Below are 27,338 nucleotides of genomic sequence, written 5' to 3'. Positions count from 1 at the left end.
ATAACAAAGCAAGCAGGAAAAATAAAAATACTTTAAAATGAAGACAGTTCAGAAATCTCATTTTCACTTCACTAACATCTCATCTTATGACACCTATGAGGCTGCCAGGAGCTCAGATAAAATGAACAGGTGTAGGGAGAGCAGAAATTCCTCACTACCCTTCTGTATTCTTCTCAGGCTTGCTAAACTATCAAACATACAGCAGATTAACAAAAATTCAGAAGATTAAGAGTTAATGACAGGAATGAGTGTCCAATAATTATATTGAAACTCAAACAAGAAATTTTTATAACTATAGCTCATGATGACTCAAAATAAATTACCTTGTTTAAAAAAAGTTAGTAAGTATTGAGACTATACAAGGATATAAATTCTAAAGTAAGTAGGAGAAAATAAATGTATTTATAATGGGCCAAAGAATGGGATGGGGCCTGGGCTTCGGAGAGTAGAAGGGACTTCACATGACAGAAGAGCACAAGCCCTGTGATGGCATGTTTGCCCTGAATGGAGCTCAGATAGAAACAGTACTTCTGGAAACAAAGCTAAATGTAGGTAATAAATCTAATTTTCATTGCTGTAGGTAGCTAATACACTGTAAGTAGTATAATACATGTATCTTCTAAACCTGCAAGTCCTTGACTGATCTCACCTGCAAAATAGCCCACATGCCAATGTGACATGTTTTGGCAAAATCCATCCTGGAGTGCTGGAGGAGGCCTAGCCTCAGTACACATGTTAATGTTTTTTTTTTCCTGTCTCTCTAGTCAGGGCTTATTCCTGGTTCTGTGCTCACAAGTCACTTCTTGTGGTTATCAGGGGATCTTATGTAGCACCTTAACCCCTGTGCTATCTCTCTAGCCTGCTAATCTCTCTTTGATTACAAGGAGTGGCTGGAGGAATCAATCGGGATGGGAGATGTGTGCTGAAAGTAGATAATGGACCAAACATGATGACATCTCAGTGTCTGTATTGCAAACCATAATGCCCAAAAGTAGAGAGTCACTTAATCACTTGACATCCTATTATTCATCAATTTGCTCAAGAGGGCGCTAGTAATGTCTCCATTCATCCCTGTCACGTGCTAATATAGCCCAATGTCAAGAAACACGAAGAGCCTCAAATCGATCGTTCAGGGTCTTGACGAAGTCTGACCATCTCATAGGTGGGCGGCCATGTGGTCTTTTGACATCTTGTGAATCCAGTTGGTAGTGGCTCTAGTCCAGCAGTGACCTCCAAATCTCATTATGTGTCCAGCCCATCTGATTTTCGACGCCTTGGCAAATGAGACACCGTCCCTCATTCTTGACCATCGATGAAGGTCGGAACTTCGGATTCTTTCTCTCATTTGAGTGAAGGGTGATACTCCAAGCATAGCTCTTTCGATTCCTCTTTGGGAAACCCAAATAGCATTCTCATCCTGTTTCCGTAGGGCCCAGGTCTCTGAAGAGTATGTTAATGCAGGAAGAACAGTGGCATCAAAGAGATGTGCCCAGAGCCAGAGGTTCTTTGTCCTCTTAGCTATTTCTTCGACATTCTTGAAGGTGTTCCAAGCCGCTCTTTCTCCTGCACAACTCAGGTGCCAGGTCATTGGTCATGCTGACTTCTTGATCTAACTACACATAACTATTGCTTTCGGAGATGTTTGTCCCATTGAGAGTGAACGGAACATCAGGAACAAGACCATTTCTCATAAACATTGTCTTCGTTAGATTCAGCTGTAGTCAGACCTTTCCACAAAGATGTTGGCTAGCATTTGTGCCACTTGGCTGATGTTCGGTGTTGTAAGAACGATGTCATCGGCAAAGCGGAGGTGGTGTAGTTGCCAATCTATCTTCACTCCCATTACTTTCCATTCCAGTCATCGCACGGTGTTCTCGATGGTGGCACTGAGGAGTTTTGGTGAAATAGTATCACCCTGCCGAACCCCTCTCTTGACATCAATGATCACCTCCCTGTAGAATGGTGAGATCCTGGTAGTGAATCCACAATACAGCTCATGGAGTATCCTGATATATTGACTTGAATGCCCTGTTTGGTTAGGGCCTCGATGACTGCTTCAGTCTCAACAGAATCAAAGGCCTTCTTTAAATCAATGAACATTAGACAGAGTGGCAACTTGAACTCCCGAGAAACCTCAATGAGCTTGGTTATCGTGTGGATATGGTCGATTGTGCTAAATCCTTTTCGGAAACCGGCTTGCTCGCATGGTTGTTCTTCATCTAGTGTTCTACTAATCCTATTCAGGATGACTTGAGTGAATAGAATATAGATGACAGACAACAGGCAGATCAGGCGATAGTTGCCAATGTCATGGATGTCTCCCTTCTTGTACAGTAGTACAGTCCTGCTGGTTTTCCATTGGGACGGAAACTTGCATTCAGACAGGTAGCGTGTGAAGAGCCAAACCAGTGTATTGATGAGTACTGACAGCAGGTTCTTCAGGTGTTCGGGTCTGACCTTGACTGAGAGAGAGTATGGGAAATATTGTCTGCCATGGAGGCAGGGGAATGTTGGGGGAGGTATACTGGGGAGATTGGTGGTGGGGAATGTACACAGGTGGAGGGATGGGTGTTTGATCATTGTGTGATTGTAAACCAAACATGAAAGCTTGTAACTTTCTCATGGTGATTCAATAAAATTGAAAAAAAAAAAAGGAACTCAAAAGAGTACTTCGTCTTTTTTCCCTACATCATGAAAACTGCACTACAGGATTTTAGGTTTCAAGAAAATTACTCAGTCCTCCAGACTTTTGTGGGTATAACATAGGAAGTAATATACCAAAAAAGAAAAATTCTCAAATTCTATAAACAATTTTCCATCTTTTGAGGTCTAAAATGCATCAATATAAATACCAATAAAATACCATATTCTACAGAATGCAAACAATCAATGTTTTTCAGTAAAAATGTTATTTGTTTTGGGGGGGCTACACCCAGAAGTGCTCAGCACTTACTCCTGCTCTGTAATTATGTATTACTCCAGGTAGTGCTGGAGATCAAACCAGCATTTGCTGGGTTCAAGGCAAGTGCCCTACCTGCTGAACTGTCTCACGACACCTACAATTTGTTTTTTGCTAAATAAATATGAAACACTTTCTTTTGAAAACATTTCTTAATATGAAGAAAATACTGAACATAAATCATTTTAAGAATTTGGGGATGACTATCAATATATATTAGCATTTATTTCTGCAGCTTGATTTTCTAAAATAGTTTTAGTTGGCTCCAAGTTGATAATAGAAAACCTAAAAAGAAAGCACTCCACTTTATTCTTAATCAGTTTTCCAATCCTTTTATTTCTTTTTTTTTCTTGAATAGGGCTCTTTCCAGTGGTACTGGGGTATTCCCAGGGGTCACTAAGAGCAATACTTAGGGGTCACAAGGCCACATCCAACATTTACTGGGTACCACCATTTGGTGCTGGAGATCAAACTCAAGGTCTCGTGCATGCAAGGCATGTTCTTCATTCCTTTGAGCTATTTCCTAGACTCCAGTAATTTCTTTTAATTCAAGCAATCTTACACAAAGAAAGGCTCCATTCTTTAATTTTTAGCATAATATACAGAACCACAATACTATTTCAATTTCAAATTAAGGGAAATCACATTCAAGTACATTAGATTTGACAAGTTGCTATTACAATACTGAGAAATTTTTTGAAAAAGGTATTTAACAATTTATAAGATAATCAAATATCTTTTTGCTACATGGACCAATGCATTAATAACTCATTTAAAAACACAGTCTTTTGAACTTCAAATTATTAAAAAAGAATATCAGTTACATAAACTTTCTGAATTTCTCAAACATTCCAGTTTGAAAGCTTGAAGGCAAACATTATGTACACCAGAACATTTCATGAATTCATTTCTCTTTTGAAATTATCTGGAAAGTCACAACTAAACCCCACTTTTCCCAATGACATAACTATTTCTAAACATATTAGTGTAATCATGAAAGTCTACTAGAGCTAAATTACCACTTTTAGTGGAACAACTTTCACCACAATGCATCTTTGCAAAAAAGATTTTCAAATATTGGGAATTTGCATTTCCCTCATAGAACTTAACATAATAGAATCTTCTACTTTCTGGGTGTAATAAACATACACTTTCTTCTCCAGTAGGAACTATCTACAGGACACAGTGCTACATACAATTAAGTATTCCAGTGAGATGTATAATTAGATTCACAATGTGATTAACACGATAGTGCCATACAAAGTTTTTCTGCAGGTAAAAATGCTAAGAAAGGCCACAGTGGACAGCGCCAGACACTGTGAATACAGTAGGTTACAAGGTACCACTGAGGTTCAGAGAAGACCACACGTTTCAAATTTTTTCAGCAATGAAAAAAAGGAAAACATTTAAAGAGAAACATAACAGTAAAAATAGACTCCCACTGTTGACAATGAAAATTTTTTTCAGACACTGTTTCCTCAAACAGCCAAATCAGCTTTAACTTAAAGTTAGAGGAAGTGAACAAGATCCAAATAGGAAAGATTTTCCTTGTTTGCACATCAAAGGAAAGCACTAGGGTTAGCGCGAGGATCTTTCTGGTTCCTGTATCTGTAAGTCAGCCAAACACCCAGGATCTGAAATAGAAGGAGAAAAAGGAAAATAAAGTAACAGTTATATCCGAGGAGGAATTTGAGTTAGTAGATATACTTAGTCTTTCATTGTAGGATAACATTCTTTTGTTCTTCCTCAGGTAGCTTAGGTTTGTCAGATTACACCCATCAAAGGACACTGAACTTGTAAGCAATGTCCTTTCTGTGTGGACACAGGAAGACAGTTAATATTATGCTTTGTAACTTGGGAGTTGATTGACTCCGAATCATATTTACTCCTGGGCATCTGATTTCTTGACTCAGTTGCCCTTAGTTTCTAGCACCCAAAAAGCAGGGTCCTGAAGAGGGACTGAATAGACCCAGGGAAAGTGGTGAGCTACCCTGGCATCGAAATGGGGCAGGCCAAAGAACCACGATACTCAACTATAAGTTGAGGGCATGATCATGGACAAATGCTGTCATGATCCAAAAGTAAGTAATGACGAGACTAGGACCCTGCTGGAGCTAGGAAGATTAACCTGGCCTGAGGACTGCGGAATGTATAGTGAGATGTTCTCAGGAAGAACCAAACTAAATTTATATCTCTTACTGTGCTCACACAGAATGACATTGCTAGAAATATTAGAAGTAGATTTATTACAACTATTTAAGTAGATTACTAACTGAGGGAAGAACACATCCTTGTTTGGATCCCACCCTTGAGCAGATCTCCTAGTAATCTCTGTAGATGAGATTTTATCCTTGAGTTAATCTCCTGGAGGAGTGGTCTTACCTCTCTTTGTTGATTCATCAATATTCAACCCACCTTTATGTCACCGCCTTATGTGACTGGTATATAAACTAAGACTATAAGCTCGGGCAGGGGAGAGTCAGAACGAGAGGGACTCAAGCTTGAGAGAAAGAACAGCCCTCCTGATCCAGGCCACACACAGGACTCAAGAGCACTGAATGCAGGCGGTGAGAAAGAGCCATCCAGTGAGCCCGTGAACACACAACCTTCGGTGTGTTAAGATTTTACATTTCATCATCTTTCTCTCTCTTTTTTTTCTTGGCGGTACTTGGGGGACCATATGGGATGCTGTGGATTGAACCCGGGTTGGCTGCATACTAGGCAAATGTCCAACCCTCAGTACTATGTCTCCAGCCCCTACTAGAATTTTCTTTTAGATTTTAAATTGATGTTTTTTTGATGTTTTTCATTTATTTTTTAGTACGATAAGTAGTAGTCTTTCCATTTTACCTTTGTTAAGAAACCATCCCTGCTAAACTCATCCCTTCAAAATTCTGAGTTTTGAAAAAAAAACCCTTGACATTTCGAGTTAAATAAGAGAACTTATGAAAATTACTGTCCCCCAGACATAGAAAGATTGCACTCATTTGTGGAATATGAAGTAACAGAATGGGAGACTAACGCCCAAGAATAGTAGACATAAGTACCAGGAGGTTTGCACCATGGCTTGGAAGCTGGCCTCACATGCTGGGGAAAAGGCAGCACAGATAGAGAAGGTACCACCAAGTAAAGGGTGTTTAGAGGGCCCACTCAGGATGGGAGATGCATGCTAAAAGCAGACTATAGACCGAACATGACAGCCATTCAATACTTGCATTGCAGAGTACAACACCCTAAAGGAGAGAGAGAGTAAAAGGGAATGCACCTGCAACAGAGTTGGGGGGGAGGGGAGGTGGGAGGTATACTGGGAACATTGGTGGTAGAGAATGGGCACTGGTGGAGGGATGGGTATTCGATCATTTTATGACTGAAACGTAAGCATGAAAGTTTGTAAGTCTGTAACTGTACCTCACAGTGATTCATTAAAAAAACAAAAAAATTAATTAAAAAATTACTGTCCCCAATATATCAGGCTAGATAAACTCTCTAGCTAAGTTCCAAAAGGAGACAATACATAAAATATGGAGAATGTTTGCATGAAAGAACACTTTGGAAACTGAAGATAAGGACATTCTCTTCACCATCCTCCCATTTTCTCTTCCTCTCTTTCTTCTCTCTTTGTAACACTGGAGGCTGGGCCCAGGGCCTCAGGCACAAAAAAGGTCTGTGTTTTATCAGTGAGCTATATCCCTGGTCCCTGAGTTTATATATAGTTGTTATTTCGGGCCACACCCAGTGGTACAGTAGAGTTACTCCTGGCAGTTCTAAGGGCACCAATGCATGAGTCTGCAACCCAGGTCCTCCTGCAAACCTGCACGAACTGCATGTACTCCAACAACAATAAAAACCATCCATGTTACTTCTATAGATATATTCTAGAGAAAATGGATAAAAGGATAGAAATCAAAAAAAACACATGCAAGGAAGACCATGAGATTATTATAACATACTGATGGCAAAGTTAAATGTCAAAGAGATTAAATGATCATGCTGACTTCAGATATATAAATACTACAAGGGCTGGAGCAATAGTACAGCAGGTAGGGTGTTTGCCTTGTATGGGCCAACCTAGGTTCGATTTCCATACGCTCACACCACCAGGAGTATAATTCCTGAGTGCAGAAACAGGAGTAACCCCTGAGCACCACTGGATGTGACCCAAAAAGAAAAAAGCAAACAAAAACAAATACTACAATGTTTCTGAGTTTCTATTACTGATCTGAAGTCTCTTGTATAAAATCTCACTAAACAGTACTATATGGTTATATCACCTTATTTTACTGCATCATCATATACATTATAGATATAAAATATATATTTATATATGGCAATTATACAATTAAATACATTAGATGCCATATAAGATGCCATCCTAAAATAAAATATCATGCCTTCTTGCGATATTAAATAGGAATTCCTATGACAAGGGGATATACTGCTGTGATAGCTGCACTTACCTCTGTGAAGCTAAAGAAGAGGCCAATGCCACCAACAAATCTCAAAACTTCCCCAGCGTATTTTCCTATTATTGGAGCACACGGAGAGCATTGCTGGCTGCTTTTAAAACAACTCTGCATCAATCAAAGAAAACAAATGTCACTTCAAAGTATATTCAGAAAGCAAAGATAAAAACTGCACCCACATAGAAATTAGTCTTCACTCGTCAGGGATGAGACCCACTGTGCACGCGTATGCTGGGCATTTATGGGTTCAAATCCTGGCACCCTAGAAGAAAACACACTAACTTTCCACTCATTTCTTTCTCCCTCTGCCCCTGGTAATCTGACTCCTGATTCTCTGGTCTGAATAATGCCATTTGAGTGCAGATGGGGTTCATGAACATGATGAGATGATCACTCCCAAGTTACATTAAGTAACACTCTAGGGGGCTGGAGTGATAGCACAGTGGGTAGGGCGTTTGCCTTGCACGCAGCTGACCCAGGTTCGATTCCCAGCATCCCATACCTCCAGGAGTAATTCCTGATTGAAGAGCTAGGAGTTAACCCCTGTGCATCACGAGGGGTGACCCCAAAATAAATAAATAAATAAAATACATTAAGTAACACTCTAGCAGAATGGAGAAATTCTTATGCTCACTTTGATACTATTACATAATGAAATGATTCATATAATTTGCGAGCAGCCTCTTGGTGCTGAGACATGTGCAAAAAACACAGGACTTCCCTCCTACAAGAAACTCACTTTTATCAACAACCAGTAAGCTCAAAGAAGACTCCTTAGCTGAAACTATAGCCCTGGTCAACACCGTGATTTCATCTTGGTGAATTCCTGAGCAGAGGATCCAGCAAAGTCACAATCATACTCCTGATCCACAAAGACTGATAATGCACCATAAATGGTTACTGCTTTAACGCACAAAATTACTCCAAAACTAATTTAGACCCCCTTTGAGGAAAGAATCCCACACAAGAGGTCTCATGCTGGGACATCTAGCTCAGGGCTCAAAGATAGAGACAGCAATAGGAGTTTCCCCCACATACAGAGACAGGCGAACTCTCTAGGGGAGTAAAGCTTCAAATTCATCTTTTCAGAGGGAATGACTGGAACTGGAAATTATTTATAAGTCCAGGAGCAAGAAAATGATTCGGAGTCCCAAACAAGAGGGACATAATGTAGTGATGGGGAAGCAGAATGTGGTTAGTTCCTTATGCCCTCCATCAGGGGGTAATTACCGGTTAAGAAACCCACGTCAGTACAGACTGCCCTCATCTACCAAAAGGCAAAATATTCATATTCACATCCTTTGAATCGCTAAAATTGATCTGCTGGGGACTGGAGCAATAGCACAGCAGGTAGGGTATTTGCCTTGCACGCAGCCAACTCAGGGTTCAATTCCCAGCATCCTATATGGTCCCCTGAGCACCGCTAGGGGTAATTCCTGAGTGCCAAACCAGGAGTAACCCTTGTGCTTCACCGGGTGTGACCCAAAAAGCAAATAAATAAATAAATTAAATTAAATTGATCTGCTTCCCTGGCACGTGCGCGCACACACACACACACACACAAGACAGACTCTGTTCTGATACAATATTTTCAGGAGTTCAATGAGGAGGAATTAAGGGAAAAGAAACAAAATCATTTTTCGGTCCAGAGCTGTGTCCTGGAATATTTGGAAGATGTAGCTATTTGAGAACAAGCCAATATGATAATAGAGCACATTGTCAATGAAACTAAAAGTCAATTTCCTCCAGGTTCATAATTTCTCATTTGAAGCCATATATCTTCAAATAATGATTTACACTTTGTACTTACAGCTGGGCAGGTGTCATTCGGGTTAAAACTTCGAAATCCGCAGCAGTTCAAATTTCTCTGGAGATCATCTTGAGCACTCGCTGTATTGTTCCATCCAACCTCCAGAAGCTGACCCTAACAAATATGTTTAACATGTACATTAAAATATGCCACCCCAAATAAAACATATAATGTGGGAGCCGGCAACTTTTAGTAGTGAGTGCATTCTTTATAAGACATTAAAACTTTTGGAAGGATTATATCTCAATTTGCTATGAAAAATCAAAGTAATGCTTTTAACCTATAAGGGAAAACTCTTTACCAATTCATGCTTTTAAAAGAAGGACTTGGCTCAAGGGCAGATTTCTGAGTGTAACAACAGTTCCATTATTCCAACACTGAGAATCATGGTAAAGGTAAAAGGTAAAGGCCCTCCTGTTGATCGTCGATTTGCTCGAGCGGGCCCAGTAACGTCTCCATTGGAAACTTTGTTGTTACTGTGTCTGGCATATCGAATACTCTCGGTAGCTTGCCGGGCTCTCCGAGAGGGGCGGAGGAATCGAACTCGGGTCGGCCATGTTGGCCGCTTGTAAGGCAAACGCCCTACCCGCTGTGCTATCGCTCCAGCCCGCCCGTGAGAATCATAATGCTCCACAAATTAGAGCTTGAAAACAGTAATTTCTAGACTGAAGCCACAAATACTACGGAGCAAATGTTTCATTGTATGTTGGGGGTTGCAGGTTGGAGAGAGTTCTGCATGAAGGTGCTTGCCTTGCACACACCCTAAACAGGTTCAATGCCTGGCACCCCATATAGTTCCCAAGCACTGCCAGGAGAGATCTTTGAGAACAGAACTAGGAATAAGCTCTGAGCACTATCAGGTGTGGCCCCAAAACAAAAACAAACAAAAAAGACATTAAAAAAATGGGTGGGGTATGTTCAGCAGCAGCACTTTTTATCTAGTGAAAGAAAAAATCTTAAAAGCATGGGTGGGGGGCTGGAGAGATAGCACAGCTAGCACAGCAGGTAGGGCGTTTGCTTGCGCGTGGCCAACCCGTTTCGATTCCCAGAATCCCATATGGTCCCCTGAGTATCACCAGGGGTGATTCCTGAGTGCAGAGCCAGGAATAAGGCCTGTGCATCGCCGGGTGTGACCCAAAAAGGAAAAAAAAAAAAAGCATGGGTGGGATGCTATTTTCTGCTAAGGACCATTTGGATACCTATAACATCATTTGAGGGTCATACAATACAACACAGGCAGATAGACTGTGGACAGCCAATGAGAAGTATATGTCAGTCTCATCATGCACAAGGATAAGATTACATCATTTTTAGCAGGTTCATGTGATCTTTAGGTCAGATGTTCTTCACAACTGCTTTTAAAGGATACCCAAAATAACAACCCCTGATGGAATTTTAGGATTTAAATCTGTCCACTAGAGCAGCTGGAGCAGAAGAAATTAGCTGTGAAGAATGACATGGCAACAGGAATATTTTATATTCCAATCATTTGTCACCTTCACAAGTCATCACCCAAACACCCCCTACTAAACAAATGCACACATTCAATGTGGTATAATAAAGTATAAGGGAAATGTTCTTGCTTACCTGTTGCTCCTCATTCAGGGCTAAACAAGCACAAGATACAGAAAACTGAACAATAAATACAAGTAAGAGAATAATCATGTACTGAGAATTAAAGTTAAGGACGCTCTTAAAATGACATAAAGCAGTGGTGCTGGCAACATTAGAATGTCCTAGAAAATGCACCAGAAAAACAATAAATAGCACTTAAAGTTCCCAAAAAAGTAAGTACTATTATTTTGATAATATACTCCTATATACTCCTACACTTGTATAGGAAAATGATAATGTGAATTTCTTAACTAAAAAACTGATCGATTAAAAGTACATTGATAAAACTAAAAATTTTACATATACAAGATAGAAATTAAGCTTTCTTAATATTAAGTCTAAAAAGAATCACTCTGACATTATCAATCTAGTGTTAATGACTCTGGGAAGGAGTCCACATGTTATTAAATCAGTTCAGTGAAACTCTAAATTTATAATAAAGGGAACTCAGAGACTCATTCTTTGCGGTGTGAAAGGACAGTGTGGGAATATGTAAACATACAACAGCTTCACTCTGTAAAAATGTTCCTGATGTTGGACCAGAGGGAAAGTACAGTAGAATAAGGCTCTTGCTTTGCACAGAGCAGACCCTCATTCTACCCCCAGCATCCATTATGGTCCCCCAAGCATCGCCAGGAGTGATTTCTGAGTAGAGTCATGAGCAAACCCTGAGCACGGCCAGGTCTGGCCCCAAAGCAAAAACAAGCAAACAAAAAATGTTCCTGATGTTGGCTGAACAGATAACATGGAGCTGGGCTAACAGGAAATTGTTCAATGTTTTTGGCTAGTTGTTCTGAGCAAAAGTGCAATCAATGACAATAATAAACCCAACTGAGACAAAATTTCTGTGATTTAAAAAAAAAAGGATACAAAAAACAGCAACACTTGATGGTGCTTCACGGCCCCAATTAGCCCGACGAGTGCAATCAGGAACAGGAAGATGCCCACTGCGATGACCACGCCGACCACCCGGAGACTGGAAATCAGCCCGAAGCCAATGCCCCATGCAGCAATCCCAATCAGCAGCAGACTAACCAACTGCAAGAACAACAGAAAAGGGCAGATGTTGGGAGACACCGGGGAGAGAGGAAAAACATTAGTTTATACAATTTCAAAATATTTGCTCAAAAGATTTTAAAGGCAATGGTTTATGCTCAACACTGGAGAATACCTATGTCTGCAGGAGACAGCACTGTTGTAGCAAGGTATAAGGCTCTTGCTAATACTTATCCTATTTTCTTATATTTGTATGTTCTTTTGGTGGTGCTGGGGGTCTCACACATGACAGACATGTGTCTCTGAGGTCATCTGGTTAAGTTCAAATAACAGCAGGTACATTTCTAAGATGTTAGCATCATACAAAACTTTCACTAGAGGCCACAACATCTCAATCCAAATATATTGAGCCCTTCACATAAAAACCATTTACTGGGGACTGGAGTGATAGCACAGCAGGTAGGGCATTTGCCTTGCACGCAGCTGACCTGGGTTTGATTCCCAGCATCCCATATGGTCCCCCAAGCACTGCCAGGAGTAATTTCTGAGTGCAGAGCCAGGAGTAACCCCTGTGCATTGCCAGGTATGACCCAAAATGCAAAAAAAAACCCCAAACAAACAAACAACAACAAATTTACATTTCCTTCAAAACCAAATTGTAAGGTTTTTCTCTTTGGCACCTTCTTACACCCAGAACTTCTTACTAAAATAACCCCTTCCTTCTCTGGACAACCTGGATTCCTTGAAGATGGTTCTACTAGTTCTCCATCATATTCATTTGCTCTGAGAAAACTGGATGGAGCTTGACTATTAAGATCCTACCTTTTCACCTACTGGCAACCCAGAGACTGCCACAAAATCAAGCCCTGGGAATATTCAAGAATAATCAAAAGTTTCTCACAAAATTGTTGCTTTAAATGTCGCTATTCTCTAAGAATTCAGATAGTTACACAGGTTTCATACTTATCTGCATAATATCCACTGAGAAACCATTAAAACTTTTAGTATGAAAGTGTTATCAGATTAGCTTCTTAGGGAAAATGAAAAAGAAAATTCTAAACAAGGAATTATTTTATACTTTCACTTATATGCCTATTTAACAAAACTAAGGGAAGAGGAAGAACTCACGGTCATTCCCTATAAAATTGCATTTATAAAATGCATTGTAAATATGCATTACAAAAATAAATATCTGTCATATGCTATATATAATATAGTTACCTTTTTAAACTAACTGAATATCATATAAAAATAATTTACAGAAGATATAGCAAACAGGGATGAGGGAGAGGAAAGTGTCTACTGAGTACAAAGAGGAAATATCCTCAAATCAATCCAAAATCAACCATTTCCTAGAATAAGATGATAGTATACTTCCCAGTTTGGAGCATTTAACACATATGGAACAGACTTTTATAATATCATTTCAAGGGTCTAGAACATTGAAATACAAAATAAATTATCACTTATACAAATGTATTGTTTAACTTATATGTCTTTTTTTTTTAATGAGAGTTTAGTAGCCCCTCAAATTTAAGGGTCTTGGCATACAAAACTCCTTCACAATTACAGATACATATCAAATAGCTAAATAATAAGTACAAGATTTCTTGGTATCTTTATCCATTTATTATAAAAAAAAAAGGAAAACGAGAGTGAAAGAAACATTCTTGAGCATGACAGAACTAAGCTGAACATGGACACTGCAGTTTGCATACACAGAATGCTCTGAATTTTGGAGAGGCAAATAAAAAGGAGGATATTCTAAATGACACTGCCACCCAGAAATTCACCTAGTCCTTCTTGTTTTGTCAATTCTTCCTTATCAGCACATCTATGCATTTCTGTCTCTTGTTTTCCATCTCAAAATCTCCTCACAGCTTTAATCTGGGAGTGAGGAAGAAGTCCTTCACTCTCTCTCACAAGTGAACTTATTTCAGACTCTGTGGAATCCAAATATAGCACATTTTCTTTCACAAGACAGGAAGGGCAAAAAGCTTACCAGAGGTGTGAAAAGAAGGGTACGGGGGCAGGGGCAGGCATCAGCCGGCAAGGGAGAGGGCTAAACTGTGCATCCTCACTGAACTGTGGAACTACACAAGTAAAGATACCAGCAAATCTGAAACGCAGGTGGCTGGCTAGCAGATCAAAATTCAAGCAGAAATCCTATGATGCATCTGGAGGGAGAATTCCTTGTGACTGAGGAATTCAGTCTTTGCTCTTTAAGTGTTCAACTCATTAGAGGAGACCCAAGAAAATACAGAGTATGCTGAACTCCAAGTCTGTGAGGTGTGGCTATTAACCACATCTGAAGAAAACCTTGACAGCAACAACTCAGCGGCTGTTTTACATGTAGGCACTGTAGTTTAGTCAAACTGATCCTTAAGATGAACCATTACATTGCCAACTTCAAGTCCTGGGTACAATGCCTATTTCCTAAACCAATTAAATTCAGAGATAAAGTTATCACTCTATCCTTTTGTTCTTAAATGAAAAGCAAGAATAATTCCAAAGAGGAAAAGCGGGAATCATATGATGCAAAAAATAATAATAATCCTAATCCTATAGCTTTAAAGACTCTTTTTGAGTATCATAGTCTTAGGATATTAATGAAATTCTTACAAGTCAAAATCAACAAAACCTGGAAACTACCAAGCACCTTTTGTTAGAGACCAGACATATCTTCTAGAACAAAGGTTGTTAAACTTTCTCTGCAAAGGATTAGATATCTACCATCTGGCTTTGTTTGTGTTCCACATGGTCTCTGTTACCAGAGGTTATTCACCTCTGCCCTTACAGCATGAAAACAGCAAAGGCTAATACATAAAGGAACAGAATTCCACTAATGTGTCTTACTGATATGTAATACTTACTAATATTAACAATAGTTCCAGTAACACCATTTACAGCCCAGCAAGCTACCAAGAGTATTCCTCCTGCATGGCAAAGCTACCCATGACGTATTTGATATGCCAAAAACAGTCACAAGAAGTCTCACAATGCAGATGTTACTGGTGCCCGCTCGAGAAAATCGATGAACAACGGGAGGACAGTGACAGTGACAAAGTTTACATTCATACATTTTTCTGTGTGTAGCAAAAAAAAAAAAAATCATTGATTTTTTTTTTCAAACCACTTAAAACACATCAGACCAACCTGAGCCCTCGAGGCTTACTGACCCTTGCTCTGAGAAGTCAGTATAGGAAATGAGGAAAAAATTACAACCGGACAAATAATGGAAATAGTAGAGATCTGTATTAGGTGGGTCAGAGAACAGAAAAACAACCTCTCAAATCTAGGTCAACAGAAGAGCCAGAGACTGCAGATAAACAGTAAAGGAGCAAGGGCCAGAGGAAAATAGTACGGCAGGAAGGTCGCTTGCCTTGTGTGCAGCCAACTCAGGTTCTATCCCCAGCAACCCAGATGGTCCCCAAGTCCACCAGGAGTGGTCTCTGTGCACCACTGGATGTGGCCCCCCCAGAAAAAAAAAAACGGGCATGGTGTGGGTAGAAAGAAATGTTAACTAAATTAAGGACTTGAAAGAAGCAGCTTGTCGTGGATTACCAGTTGGGCCCTAAACACAAGCATCCTTACATGGAAAGATAGAGGGGACAGAGAAGACAGCAACATGACAGAATCAAGACTGACACAGCCACAAGCCAAGAAATTTCAGCAGCCACCAAGACAGAAAAGGCAAGGAGCACATTTCCCACTAAGGTCAACGAAGATAGCACCAACCCCGGAAACTGACACGAAACAAATGACACATCTGGGATAAATCAGGAGTTTTCTAATTGCATAAAGCTGCCTGATCTCTTCCCACCACACAGCAGGAAGAAGCGTTCAGGTGTCCTTGTTAGCATCCTCCCAAAAAACTAGATTCTCTCTTAATAGAAACAGTTTTTCAGCAAAAGTGTTTCAAAAAGGTCTCTGTTCACCCAGCTGTCAATGTGTATAGTCTCATTAATTATGAGCCACTTCTTTCCTCTGAGTAATTTCTGTAACTTTCATAATTTCTATAAAATCATTTCTACAAACAAAAGGGATCAGGGAGGAACTTTATCATTTCAAACAGATATTTCAACTCTGAGACTGGACAACTGGGCATTATGCTACTATTGGAAACATTTATCTAGGGCATTCTCTGTTCTGATGTTTTTCTCCCAGAATAGGGTAAGAAAAGGGCTACATCTATCTACCAATCTACTGTGGGAAATGTTCCTTTTTCTTTCTTTTCTTTCCTTTTTTTTTTTTTCCCATGGCCCCTTCCACCATTTCCTTCCTGAGTGCCCCATCCTACTGATTGATCTCTTGGAATATCCTGGCCCCCCAACCCCTGCACAAGGCAGCCCCCATCGAGAGCTGCTGACCTAGCCTATTCCTCAGCAAGTTCACCTACAGTGCCCCAGCAAAATTCCACTCTATCCTATTATAACTACTTGGCATCCCTGCTGAAACACACTGCAGTGATTGTCTAGTGCTTGTCATAGTGATTTTTAGAAACTGCCACAGGCTTACTGTGACTTAAAACTGTACCCATGCACGCATGCATGATCTTGCAATTCTGGCAGACAGATGTGCTGCCCAGACCTGAGCAGGCCCACATTACACACAGTAAGGCAGCTACTTTCAGAAACTGTGAGAAAGCCTGACTCTCCCTCTGCTCCAGCTTCTAAAAGCCACCTCGGCCCTGCCTCAAAGCAGATTCTCCCATTTCAGAGCAAGCTGCTGAATGTTTCCAAATCTCTCAGACCACCACATGCTTCCTAAGCTCATCTCACCTGTCTGACAACCCTCTTATAAGGACCTTCATATGTCAGAGACCCCTAAACTTACTTGGCCTAATTGCTCCCAGGAATCTACCGCTTTTGGGAAATAAACAGAAAGTGTCATCCCAGCTGCCTACCATCATTTCAGCATGGGAGTGGGGGTGTATCACCCAATTTGGGAAACACTGAGGCATCCCTAAAAAAAAAAAAAACCCTCTAAAATATTTTCCCATTTAACACTTAAACACATTTTCTGAGTCTCCTTTACTATGCAAGATGACGGAGTCACATTGGTTCTGAGGATAGTATATCTAGTGTTACAAGATTATTATTCTCTCAGTCACCGGGGAAGTATGGGTAACTGAATTACTTTAAGTTTCTTTCTCCTGCAAATGCATATAAATATTTTTTTTCAAGTCTTACAATAACTGTATTTATGTGCTGTTCTTAAATACAGCAAAGCACAGAAAATTTATTTATTTTTTATTTATTTTTATTTTTTTGCTTTTTTTTTAGTCATACCTGGCAATGCACAGGGATTAGTCCTGGCTCTACACTCAGGAGTTACCCCTGGCGGTGCTCAGGGGACCATATGGGATGCTGGGTATCGAACCTGGGTCGGCCGCATGCAAGGCAAACACCCTACTCTCTGTGCTATTGCTCCAGCCCCCAAAGCACAGAAAATTTAAGAGAAAAGTCCACAGATAGGAAAGGAAGAGAAGTCAAAGTGGAAACTGTAAACTAGCAGTTGGCCATAGGGGCCATGCTGGGGAGGTTGAAGGATGCAGGCAGAACTGGGAAGTAGAACTAAGATCCTTCTCTAGCTAGGCTCTCAGAAAACTAGTAACTATATTTTCACTATGAGACATGATAAAACCTCCACACTACCACAGGCAACAGCAACAACATCTTAGTGTCTTCAAAAAACAAAAAACCTTTGTGTGCTAGAGAGATAGCACAGCAGGTACTTGCCTTACACACAGCTGACCCAAGTTTGATCCCAGGCACCCATATGGTCCTCTAAGCCTGCCTGGAGTGATCCCTGATCACAGAGCCAGAAGTAAGCCCTGAATAATGCTACGTGTGGCCCCCCCAAAAATTAAACAAAACAAAAAAACAGATTCCTTCCTTTTGGGGCCCTGAGCAATAGTACATACGGTAGAGTGTTTGCCTGTGGCTGACCCAGTTTCAATCCCCAGCATCCCATATAGTCCCCCTCACAAGTAAGCCAGGAGTGATCCCAGAGTGCAGAGCTAGGAGTAAACCCTACGCCATCACTGGGTGTAGCCCAAAAAGCAGAAAACAAAAAAAGGGGGGGGGGGCTGGAATGATAGACAGTGGGTAGGGCTTTGCCTTACATGTGGCTGATCCGAGTTCAGTTCCCAGCATGGTCCCCCGAGAATCACCAGGAGTAATACCTGATCACATGAGCCAGAAGTAACCCCTGTGCATTGCCAGGTGTGACCCAAAGAGCAAAGAAAAAAAAGCCCCCAAAACCCCCCAGAAAAGCCTGTGCAAATGAGGGGGCCTGTGTACTGACCATGGCTGTGAATGAAGTCTCAGCACACACCTCCCAAGCTCAGGCTTTGAAAATCTTCAAGCCAAGTAATCAGACAGAAGTTATCACAGGCAGTGTGATAGCATTTGGCAGAAGAAAACGTAATCCAAGATGACTCAGAATGAACACTCATTATGAAACAACCCTCACATATTCCTCCAGTGAAAAATAAAAACTCTGGGGTAGGGATGTGGCACAAGAGTAGAGCACACGTGTGTGAGGCCTGGGTTTGATTTGATTACTGGCACCACCACAAAGAAATGAACCATATTTGGGGGTTTGTCTGTTTTGTTTTGGAGCCACATCCAGTGATGCTCAGGGTTTACTCCTGGCTCTGCATTCAGGAATTACTCCTGGTGGTTCTCAGGGGACCATACAGGATGTCAGGAATTGAGCCTGAGTCCACCTTGTATAACACAAACACCCTAGTTGTACTATTTCTCCGACCCCCAAAAACCATGTATTTTTTATGCAAACAAAAAACTCAAACAGACCAAATACAGCAAAATTAGGACAAATTTGCATAATAGAAAATAAAAAGGCTCATTAAAAGAGAAAAAACTATGACACTTGGGCTGGAGCAATAGCACAGTGGGTAGGGCGTTTGCCTTGCATGCGGCTGACCTGGGTTCGATGCCCGGCATCCCTTATGGTCCCCCAACACCGCCAGGAGTAATTCCTGAATGCAGAGCCAGGAATAACCCGAGCATTGCTGGGTGTGACCCAAAAAGCAAAAAAAAAAAGATACTAAAACCTTCAGCACAACAGGGAGGCAGTGTCAGGGATTGGACCCAGGACCTCAAACATGCAAAGCAAGTGTTGTTCCATCACTGATCTACATCACTGGCCCTCAACAAACTTAGAGAAAGAAAAGTGAACTCTCCAAATGTCTTTATTTTCTGGTGTTTTTCTTTTCCTTTTGTGTCATAACCAATGATGCTCAGGGGTTATTCCTGGCTCTGCACTTAGAAATCACTCCTGGCAGTGCTCAGGGTACCATATGGGATGCCGAGGATCCAACCCAGGTCAGCTGCATGCAAGGCGGTTGCTATCACTCTCACCCCCCACCCGAAATATTTTTACCCGATGAAAAGAATCCCTATTGGAAATTCAGAGTAAAAATCAAGGTCAATGATAAAACATGAGGAACGTTTTGTATGAAATTCAAGATTAAGGTCAGAGTGTTGCTATCACCTCTTCTACTCAGCACTATCAAGGAGGCCTGGGAGTGAATTTGGAGCAAAGGGAAAGGGAAACACAGCTGCTGTTCTACACAAACAGGAATCTCTATAGGAAACCCAAGACAATGCAAATATTAAAATTGTTTATGTACCAACAAAATTGCTAGAAATAGAATCACTCTACAAACATCAACCATGGGGCCGGAGCGAAAGCATAGCGGGTAGGACGTTTGCCTCACACCACACGCAGCTGACCCGGGTTCAATTCTCAGCATCCTATATGGCCCCCTGAGCACCACCAGGAGCAATTCCTGAGTGCAGAGCCAGGAGTAACCCCTGAGCATCGCCATGTGTGACCCCAAAAGCAAAAAAATAATAAAAACAAATAAAAACAAATATCAAGTGCGTTAATGCTCCAAAAATGTGTGTTTGGAGGATGAAATTTGGAGTATACCCGTAAATATACACAGTATCTATAAACAAACCAAACAATATATGATAGGCCCTTGGGGAAAAAATATGAAATGAAGACCATAGAAACATCAAAATTAAAAAAAAAGGAATACATTCATAAGTGAGGACGCACCTTACCAAAAGCCTCCAATTCACCTCTCATTGAAACTACTAATTCAACAGTTTTCAAATCAAAGTCTGAATAGGGTTCTGGGTGAAACTATATGCTATGGTTTATTTATTTACAAGGAAAAATAAATATCACCAAAGAGCCCGATGCATTTTTAAGAAAATTAAAAATCAGTCAGGCTTTTTTGCCTCTTGCTACACTGTCCCTAGCAATAAGCAGCTGAAAAGCCTGTGAGGATGAATCAGTCCTTGTCAATGACACATCTCTCTAAAATCTATTTTTGCTTTCACCGTGGCCTGTAAAACCTGAGATTGTCAGCTAGCCTTTTGTCATGTGCATTTGGGGGTTTTATTTTCTAGTCAATAAAAATACAAATAAAACAAGAAGAACAAACCGCATTATAAATTGTAGCCCTGTAGCCCTGTTCCCCCATTGTTCATAGAGTTGCTCGAGCGGGCACCAGTAATGTCTTGTTGTCACTGTTTTTGGCATATCAAATACGTCACGGAGAGCTTGCGAGGCTTTACCGTGCACATTAAAAATTATACTGAAAATATCAGAATTTACTGTACCAGTTAAGCAATTAAAACCAATTGACCACTAAGTCAATAGTGTGAGCTGGATGATACAAAGAACTGCAACTGCTTTGTCATTTTAAAAAGTTAGGGGCCAGAATGATAATACAATGAATAGGGTGACTTCTTTGCAAATAGCTAACCCCCTGTTTAATCTCAAGTACCACATATGGCCCCCAAAGCCTCACCAAGAGTGATCCCTGAATAAAGAACAAGTCCTGAACACCACCGAGTGTGCCCTGTGCCTCAACCCCCATAAAAAAAAAAGTATGAATTGCAGAAATAGTACATTAATACAGCCAGGAGGGAGGTAGATATAACAACTATTTTCCATAGGGGGAAGTCATGCACATAAATAATAACAACTTGTTCAATGTTACACAGTAAGGAAGAAGTAAAACTGGGACATAAACCCAGGGTGTCTGGTTATAGAGCGTGTATTCTTCCTATCAAGCCACACTATACACTTCAAGTTAAAAAATTGTAATTTTAGGGGTTGGGGAGACAGTACAGCTGGTAAGATGTTTGCCCAGCTGGGCTGGATCCCCAGCATCTCAAAGCCCCACCAGGAGTCTCACCTAAGCACAGAGCCAGGAGTAGACCCTGACCATTCCTGAGTATATCCCAAAAACCAAAACATGGCAAAAAACTTCTAATTCTAGAGGCAGGAATGTAACTCAATGGTGGAATACACTACACTGCTCACCTCCCCCCTCAACAATACCCACTTAAAAAAAATACCTTAAATTCTATAAGATAAAAAAAAAATCCAAATAAAAGGATTTATTTTCCAGGAGATATTTTCAGTATACTTGCCTACAGATCAATTTCAAAGGACTAAAATGGACACTAGAAAGTAACCAAAAGACAATAAGGTACAAATCAAAGTTTTAACCCTCATTTAAAAATCAGGAAAACAAAGACAAGAATATTAAGGTATCCTTTCACATGTTCTACCTATCCATACTCTTGGTGTCATCAAGTTTGATGACACAACTATGGATAATTCAGAAATCTTAGACAAGGAGGAATATGAATTGTCAGAGTCACTTGACAAAGCTATCTGACAGCACATATGAAAACTGAACGGTATGCCTTACAAAACAACTCCACTTCTGGGTTAACACCGAAGATAAACAGCCATGCTCCAACTGGACTTTTTTAAGGATTTTCTTGCAGCTTTGTTGATAGCACTCTGGGGGGGGGGGGGGGGGGAAGGGGGAGTCACACCCAGTGATGCACAGGGGTTACTCCTGACTTTGCACTCAGGAATTATCCCTGGTGGTGCTCAGGGACCATATGGGATGTTGGGAATCAAACCCAGCCATGTTCAAGGCAAACGCCCTACCCACTGTGCTATCACTCCAGGCCCACTGTAGCACTTTTAAGAAAAAAAAAAACTTTTAAAGCCCTTAAAATCATCTGGACTAGGGATTCATGTCTTGTGTGAATATAAGATTACACAGTAGAATACAAGTGGTTTTTCTTTTAATCTATTTGTTACCTGAGAAGTTTCAACATAAAAGAAATAAATTGTATAAATATTAAAAATATACCATTAGGGGTCAGAGCAATAGTATAACAGGTAGGGATTTACTTTGCATGCGGGTTCAATCCTTGGCACCCCATATGGTCCCTAGAGCACTGCTAAGATTAATTCCTGATTGTAAAGTCAGTGTAGAACCTGAGTATCACTGAGTGTGACCCAAAATCCAAATTAAAAAATATACCATTTGTATAATGGTATAATCCAGATAAAAAATTTGTATAATAGTATATTCCAAATACAAAAACATATCATTTGTATAAATTTCCGAATACAAAAAACAATACTATATATTCTTTGTGGCTGTTTAATAATTCAAACTACCATAAATCTATAAACACGCATGGCGATGACAAATGTTAAATGAAAGACAGCTAGTTTTGAGGGAGAGAGCTAATAGTGGACCATGAGTTGTGTTGTCACATTTCCTAAAGAGAAAGAAACACGGCAAAACACTAGTATGTGTGAAATCAGGCAGCTAGATTCAAAAGACCCTGTCATATTATTTTTTGTGTCTACTAAATATTTTCTGGTTAATAGTTCCAGTGTTCTCCTACACAAAGAAATATTTCTTCAAATATTTCCTTTAATATTTTATCAGTTCCTATCTTATTAGGGCACAAAGTTCCTCTGCTTTGCTTTCCTCTGTAAATTGGCCCAATTTTCCTCACCCAGCATTGGCTTCAATGATTCCCCAGAGACAGTCACTTAAACCAAAATATTCTCATTTGTCCTTCAAACGTCCAGCTCTAACATCACACACACACACACACACACACACACACACACACACACACACACACAGTACATCTTCCTGTTTGTGATGGGGATTCATGAAGGTGGAAGAGAACAGGCTGAATGGGCCAATCCAAAACAAATCTTTTACTTATTACTACAATAGTAAAAGCATCCAAATATACTGATTTGAGCTTATCCATTTTCTGATTAAAAACCTAAATGTTTTTAATTTAAAAATTGGAAAACAAATGCTTTCTATATGACTGGCTAATATAGTATAACAAAAGTCCCCACATATATATTGTTTTCAAGTTAGAATAACATCTAAATATTTATGACACACTTCTAATTATAACAATTATCAGTGTTTCTTGCATTGTTACCAAAGAGGAAACCTGAAAAATAATCATAAAACAATTTATTTCAGAAATCTGCTAATAATTGTCCATTAGAGTTGGTATACACTTTTGAAGAGAATGGGTTTACATAAGGTCTTCCACACTAGTGATCTGAAACTGACTGATGCCAATAAAATGAATTCTAAAAGTCCACTAAAAAAATCCCAAGGTTGTCACCAGAACTTGGCAGACAAAAGGGCTGCAAGAATCCTTTGTTCAATAACAACAGTTTCCTTATGAGACCAATTGTAACAGAAGGCAAATTTAGACCTATGACAAATAGTTTCCTTCCTCTGGGAGACAGAACAGTGATAAAAACAGATTATGAATCTGTTAACTTGTTGATAGCAAGGTCTTTATGGGCAGGAAGCGCCAACCTTTCCTGTTTTCTCTTCCCAACAAAGAATCTGAAATCACATAAAAAGAACTTTGAAACAGAGTGATTACAAGAGCTGTGACGGAAAAGGCACACCAAAGCAAGATCATCAAAGTCTCGACGACTGCTATAGCTTTCCCGGAGCAAATACTGAGCAGACAAGGTGGTGCCAGCAACACTGGTCTGTGTGCACCCAGACAGACGGATGCAGGTGAGGAAGCGGAAGAGCACAGCAGCGGGCACCCAGCAATCCTCCACCCTGGCTCTCGAGTAGCTCAAATTCATAGAATACCACTGGCCTAGTGATCCTAATCTGGCCCCTACACTGTATAGGCGATAAAATGGCACGCCTCATGAAGCAAGGGCGGATGTGGCTTTTGGGCTGCTGTATTTTTTCCTTCCATGTCAAATTATGCGAATGTGCTAAGCAATATATGTCAGTCTTTTTTTAGGTCAGGGGGTGGGTGAGTGCAATGTGCCCAGTGGCGCTCAGACTCCTGACTCCTACTGAGGAGTCATTTCCAGCTGTGCTTGGCGGACCCTGTGGTGCTAGGGGTGGTCAGGCCTCCTGTATGCAAGGTGAGTCCGCCAACCCTTTGAGCTACCTCCTCAGCCCTTTTTAGATGCTTTGGGACACTGGAAATTAAAATGCCAAGGAGAATATTAGAAAAAATTTTTTTAACGTAACTCTGGCTTTATAGTCAGATCAGAAGTGTTTGAATTGCTTTTTGTGTTTGGGCCATACCTGGCAATGTTCAAGGGTTTCTGGGCTCTGCACTCAGGAATTACCACTGGCAGTACTAAGGGGGACTATCCGGGATGCCAGGAATTGAACCTGGGTTGCTGAGCACAAGGCAAGTGTCCTTTACCCTGTACTATTCCTACGGCCCAAGAAAAGCATTTTTTTTAATGTAGCACCTGTAGCATCTGGCTGTGCATATTGCATCAAGAGGCAACTAAGTCCTTTACTCACACAATTTTTCTACCAGTTAACTATAAAATAATAGCTTATTCATTTCATGCCTTTTACTTTTCTTTTTTCTTTTTTTCCTTTTTCCTTTTCTTTTGTCTAAGAAATTTTGTCACGTGTGCCTACATGCATATATAAGAGCAAATTCCATGGTGCATTGCCTAAAGTAGGGATACAAGAAAATCTAATTGGGAAGAAAAGTCTTTGAGATGACTCTAGCTAATGGAATTCTTTAAAATAATGTGCCAGTCCAAGAACAGATGAGTGAATAAAGAAACTATGACACATCTACACAACAGAATCCTATGCAGCCGTTGGGAAGAATGAAGTCACAAAATTTGCCTATAAATGGATGGACATGAAGTGTACCATGCTGATTTGTGAAAAGAGTCCAAAGGAGAGGAACAGATGTAGAATGACTGCATTCGTGTGTATATAAACATATATATGTAGACTAACATCCACGACCAAGGAAAACTGGGGCTAGGAGGTAGGAGGACTGGTCAGTGGCTGGAACTAACTACAAGTGTGTGTGGGGCAAAGAGTAGGTAAGATAGAGAAGAGACCAGTATGACAAAAGCAACAGGGAATGATCACGCTGGACAAGAGCTGAGAGTTAAAAGTAGATAAGGGATATTCTTAATAGGCTTTCAGTATCAATATTGCAAAGCACAAAGAGGAGGAGGAGGAGGAGGAGGCCGAGGAGGAGGAGGAGGAGGAGGAGAAGAAAAGAAGGGATAAGGGAGAAGAAGAAGGGAGAAGGGAAGAGGAGGAGGGAGGAAGAGGAGGGAGGAGGAGGGGGAGGAGGAGGGAGAGGGAGGAGGGAGGAGGAGGGGGAGGAGGAGGGAGAGGGAGGAGGGAGGAGGAGGGGGAGGAGGAGGGAGAGGGAGGAGGGAGGAGGAGGAGGGAGGAGAAGGAGGAGAAGAAGAGGAAGAGGAAGAGAAAGAGGGGGAAGGGGAGGGGAGGGGGAGGGGGAGGAGGAGGAGGTGGGAGGAGAAAGAGAAGGAGAAGAAGAAGAAGAAGAGGAAGAGGAAGAGAAAGAGGGGGAGGGGGAAGGAGGAGGAGGAGGAGGAGGAGGAGGAGGAGGAGGAGGAGGAGGAGGAGGAGGAGGAGGGAAAGCACCTGCCATAGAAGAGGCAGGGGGTGGAGGGATGGGGGCAGATGGGAGGAAACCTGGGGACACCGGTGCTGGGAAATGTACACTGATGAAGGGATGGGTGTTGGAATACTGTATGACTGAAAATCTAATCATGAATAGCTTTGAAAGGGTCTATCTCACAGTGATTCAATAAAGTAAAAAACAAATTATAATTATTTTTTAAAAATGAGTCAGGGAGCCAGAGAGATGGTTCAATAGACTGAGCAGACTTGATTCCTGGAACTACCTATGGTGCTCAGCATTTTGAGGGTAGCTCCTGAGCCTTGCCAGGTGTCAGGTGTGCCCCTCCAAAATAATTAAATTAATGAGCCAGGGCCAGAGAGAAAGAGTGCTGAGTGGGCTAAGTGCAAGTTTTGCATGCAGGAATCCTGGTTAATCCCAGGCACCACATAGTCCCTGAGCATCACCAGACTGACTCCAAACTCAGAACTGAAAGGATTCCCTGAACACCTCTGCTTGCGATGCAAAACTCAAAAACAAATTCAATGATGGGCAGGGGGATACCCACAGGGCTAGAGCACATGGTCTGCATATAGGAGGCCCAAATTTGATCCCCAGTACCACTAGGCTTGACCCCAGAGCACCTAGCTGGGAGAAGGTCCTAAGAACTACTGGAAACACCAAAAAGCAAAACCAAAATAATAATAAAGCTACTATATATTTATGAACCTTTTGGATTGATTTAATCATTTGAGAATAAAGAAAAAAAACATGTTGTTTGCTTAATGTTGCTTTTTTAATCTAGAAGTGCAACCACTACTTCAAGTCCTTTAGAAAATAAAGATATTGTTAGAATGTTCTCGATTAAGAGTAGAAACTTCCAAGAAGAATGAGATCTATTGTGCTGATGAGTTGCTTTTACAGCCCAGCATGCACATTTCTTATAAAAATTGATAATGGAGCCTCACTGGCTCTGTCCAACCAGCAGCAGTGACAGATGAGATTCAGGTCCATCAATCATTGTTGATCATTATTTTGTCCACAGCAACTGGTCCAAGGAATGGGTCCATTTGCCAATAGAATCAATTGTTCTGTCCTGTGAGATCGTATAGGAATGTGAGTGTTAGTGGGGGTGGGAGAAATAGGTTCCTATCTAGAGAGTCAAAATGGACTCCTCCAGGAATGATCTTGCAGAAAGAAAATAATTAGCTTCAAAAGGTTCCTAAGGTGGGGGACCGGGGAGAAAGTACAATGAATAGGGCACTTGCCTTGCACACAGCAGACCTGGGTTCAGTCCAGGTCATATGGGTCAGGCATCCCATATAATCTCCAGAACACTGTTAGAAATAATTCCTAATTGTAAAGCCAGGAGCAACCCCTGAGCACTGCTGGATGTGGCCCCAAAATCAAAACAAAAACAAGCATAAAACATATGGGGCTGAAAAGATAGTACTGTGGGGACGGTGTTTGCCTTTACATTTGACTGACCTAGGTTTGACAGCCAGGACCCCATATGGCTTTTTAAGTCCACAAAGTGATCTCTGAGCACAGAGCCAGGAAAAAAGTCCTAAACATAGCTAGGTGTGACCCAAGAACCCCCCCTCCAAAAACCAATTAATTAACTGATTAATAAGAATCTAAGGGGATAGAGAGATAGTATGCCAGGTAAGGTGCTAGCCTTACACAGAGTCCACCTGGGTTCA

General features: G+C 40.9%; 1 protein-coding gene across 1 annotated transcript in view; it reads right to left on the bottom strand.

Moving 5' to 3' along the window:
- Positions 1-3,527: 3,527 nt before the first annotated feature.
- Positions 3,528-27,338, bottom strand: part of TSPAN13 (tetraspanin 13) — a 35,813-nt gene continuing 12,002 nt past the window's right edge. Inside the window, exons 2-6 of the mRNA XM_056118297.1 lie at positions 11,717-11,884; positions 10,820-10,900; positions 9,233-9,346; positions 7,417-7,530; positions 3,528-4,593 (exon numbers count right to left, since the gene is read on the bottom strand). Coding sequence (XP_055974272.1) covers positions 4,519-4,593; positions 7,417-7,530; positions 9,233-9,346; positions 10,820-10,900; positions 11,717-11,884 — 552 coding nt within the window. The 3' untranslated portion in view covers positions 3,528-4,518. The remainder of the gene's footprint in view (positions 4,594-7,416; positions 7,531-9,232; positions 9,347-10,819; positions 10,901-11,716; positions 11,885-27,338) is intronic.

The sequence above is a fragment of the Sorex fumeus genome, unplaced genomic scaffold (assembly GCF_029834395.1).
Source record: "Sorex fumeus unplaced genomic scaffold, SorFum_2.1 ptg000037l, whole genome shotgun sequence".
NCBI classification, from domain to species: domain Eukaryota; kingdom Metazoa; phylum Chordata; class Mammalia; order Eulipotyphla; family Soricidae; genus Sorex; species Sorex fumeus.
The sequence above is the reverse complement of the archived record's forward strand: the minus strand, read 5'-3'. Positions and strand labels throughout refer to the sequence as shown.